At 40.9% G+C, this 1637-nt stretch overlaps 1 protein-coding gene across 1 annotated transcript in view; it reads left to right on the forward strand.

The window, feature by feature from the left end:
• The first annotated feature begins 765 nt into the window (after positions 1 to 765).
• LOC135215700 (serine proteinase stubble-like) overlaps positions 766 to 1637 on the forward strand; it is a 52156-nt gene continuing 51284 nt past the window's right edge. The window contains 1 exon segment of the mRNA XM_064250656.1: positions 766 to 1240. Within this exon segment, the coding sequence (XP_064106726.1) occupies positions 1131 to 1240 (110 nt within the window). The 5' untranslated portion in view covers positions 766 to 1130.

Here is a 1637-nt window from a genome sequence, read left to right on the forward strand (position 1 = left end):
TCTGAGGGGGGCGGCCGATTTAGATCTTTTGGATCAATTTTGTACAGTAAAAAATATTGATTCATTTCATTTTCAATTCTACTGTTTTATATATGTATATATATATATAATATATATATATATATATATATATATATATATATATATATATATATATATATATATAATATAGTTCTCTACAGCATGAAAACATACCAATTAAGAATAACGTCATGGTACTGATTATATATCCCGAAGAATTCACGCTGTCTTACACGATAAATTGGAGATTACTGTCAAGGCAGCGCGAGATTGATAACGAAGAGCCCATTTTAAATGTTCTGCATGATCTCGCCACCCACGGGGAAATGGGCCGAGAGATAACAGAGAGAAAATGCCGCACAAAAGAGAAGAAAGGTGGAGAGAAGCGCTGGATAACTTCTTTGTTGATCCCATCAGCCCCGGGTGTTTCTCAGCCCATAACCCCAAGGCATCGACACCACCTCTTGTAGGCCAATTCGTTCTTGCGGATTCCAGAGTGATTCGTCGGACGCAAGGATTGACCTCTCAGTGAAGTGGTGATTTTCGTTTTAATTCAATGAGGGGAATCTGGGGTCACGACGTCAAGGAAAAGACGAAACGATGGCCACTGCGAGATAGACAACAAGCAAACAAACAAAAAGTTCGCTACGTATCTGTGAGTTCGCACCCGAGCGAAACTTTCTGAAGGATGCGTCGAACAGGTGAGTTGGCCGAAGCCGGTGCTCTTGTTGGGGACTTGAGGTCTTCTGGCGAAGACAGTTAGAGCTGAGTGGCCGTACGGTTGACAGCTTTCGGGTTCCAGCTCCCTCCCTCGACCGCTCGTCTGCCGCTCCCGCCCCTCTACTTCTTTTCCCTCTCTTTATTTGTGCTTCAGAAATTCCCCGTTGAAAGTCAGGTAGCTTCAGTGGTTTGACTTCGGTGGTGGATAATGAATTGAGTCTGCGGGACGTGAAAACAAAAGTGTATTTTAACGCTAACAGATACCACAAAGTGATTTTGATTCGAGATGCATTTTCATCTTTTGGCGTAGAAGTGGAAATGTATGCTGACAATGTCATGAGCCTGATACGATAAAGGAAAGACTTTGTAAATGAAGACGTACTAAGCCGATGACACGTGCAGTGATAATATTAAAGGTTAACAAAAATCAGAAAAGTGCAGCTACGTTGCTTACCAGTGATCAGAAGAGCTTACTGGCATCCACAAGAGAGGAGAAAAGGTGAGAATTGTGAAGTTTTCTACTTCTTTATCCTCCAGGAAGCAAACATCGACGTTACTCTCACTAAGCTCTCGCTTCCATTCTGGGATGGTATGACCCTAAAACCTGGTTCGAGGCACTGATGATATCACTGTTTTGGCCTCCAAGTTTTCCCACTGACCCAAATACACGGTTTGCTCTTATACTTGGACTGGCGTATACAATGTAATGTTAATATTATTGCTAAGTTCTCTACCACGTCATGACATAGCAGGGTCTTGAACTTACTTACCTTTAGGAGAATTGAGATTTAAACTAATAGTTCTGGTTTAATTTCTCGTTTAGTGAATTCATTTTCTTTGATGAATTTAAAATTAATTTTCTTTGATGCTGTGGGGTATGAATTAAAACACTAAAA

The sequence above is a fragment of the Macrobrachium nipponense genome, chromosome 5 (assembly GCF_015104395.2).
Source record: "Macrobrachium nipponense isolate FS-2020 chromosome 5, ASM1510439v2, whole genome shotgun sequence".
NCBI lineage: Eukaryota > Metazoa > Arthropoda > Malacostraca > Decapoda > Palaemonidae > Macrobrachium > Macrobrachium nipponense.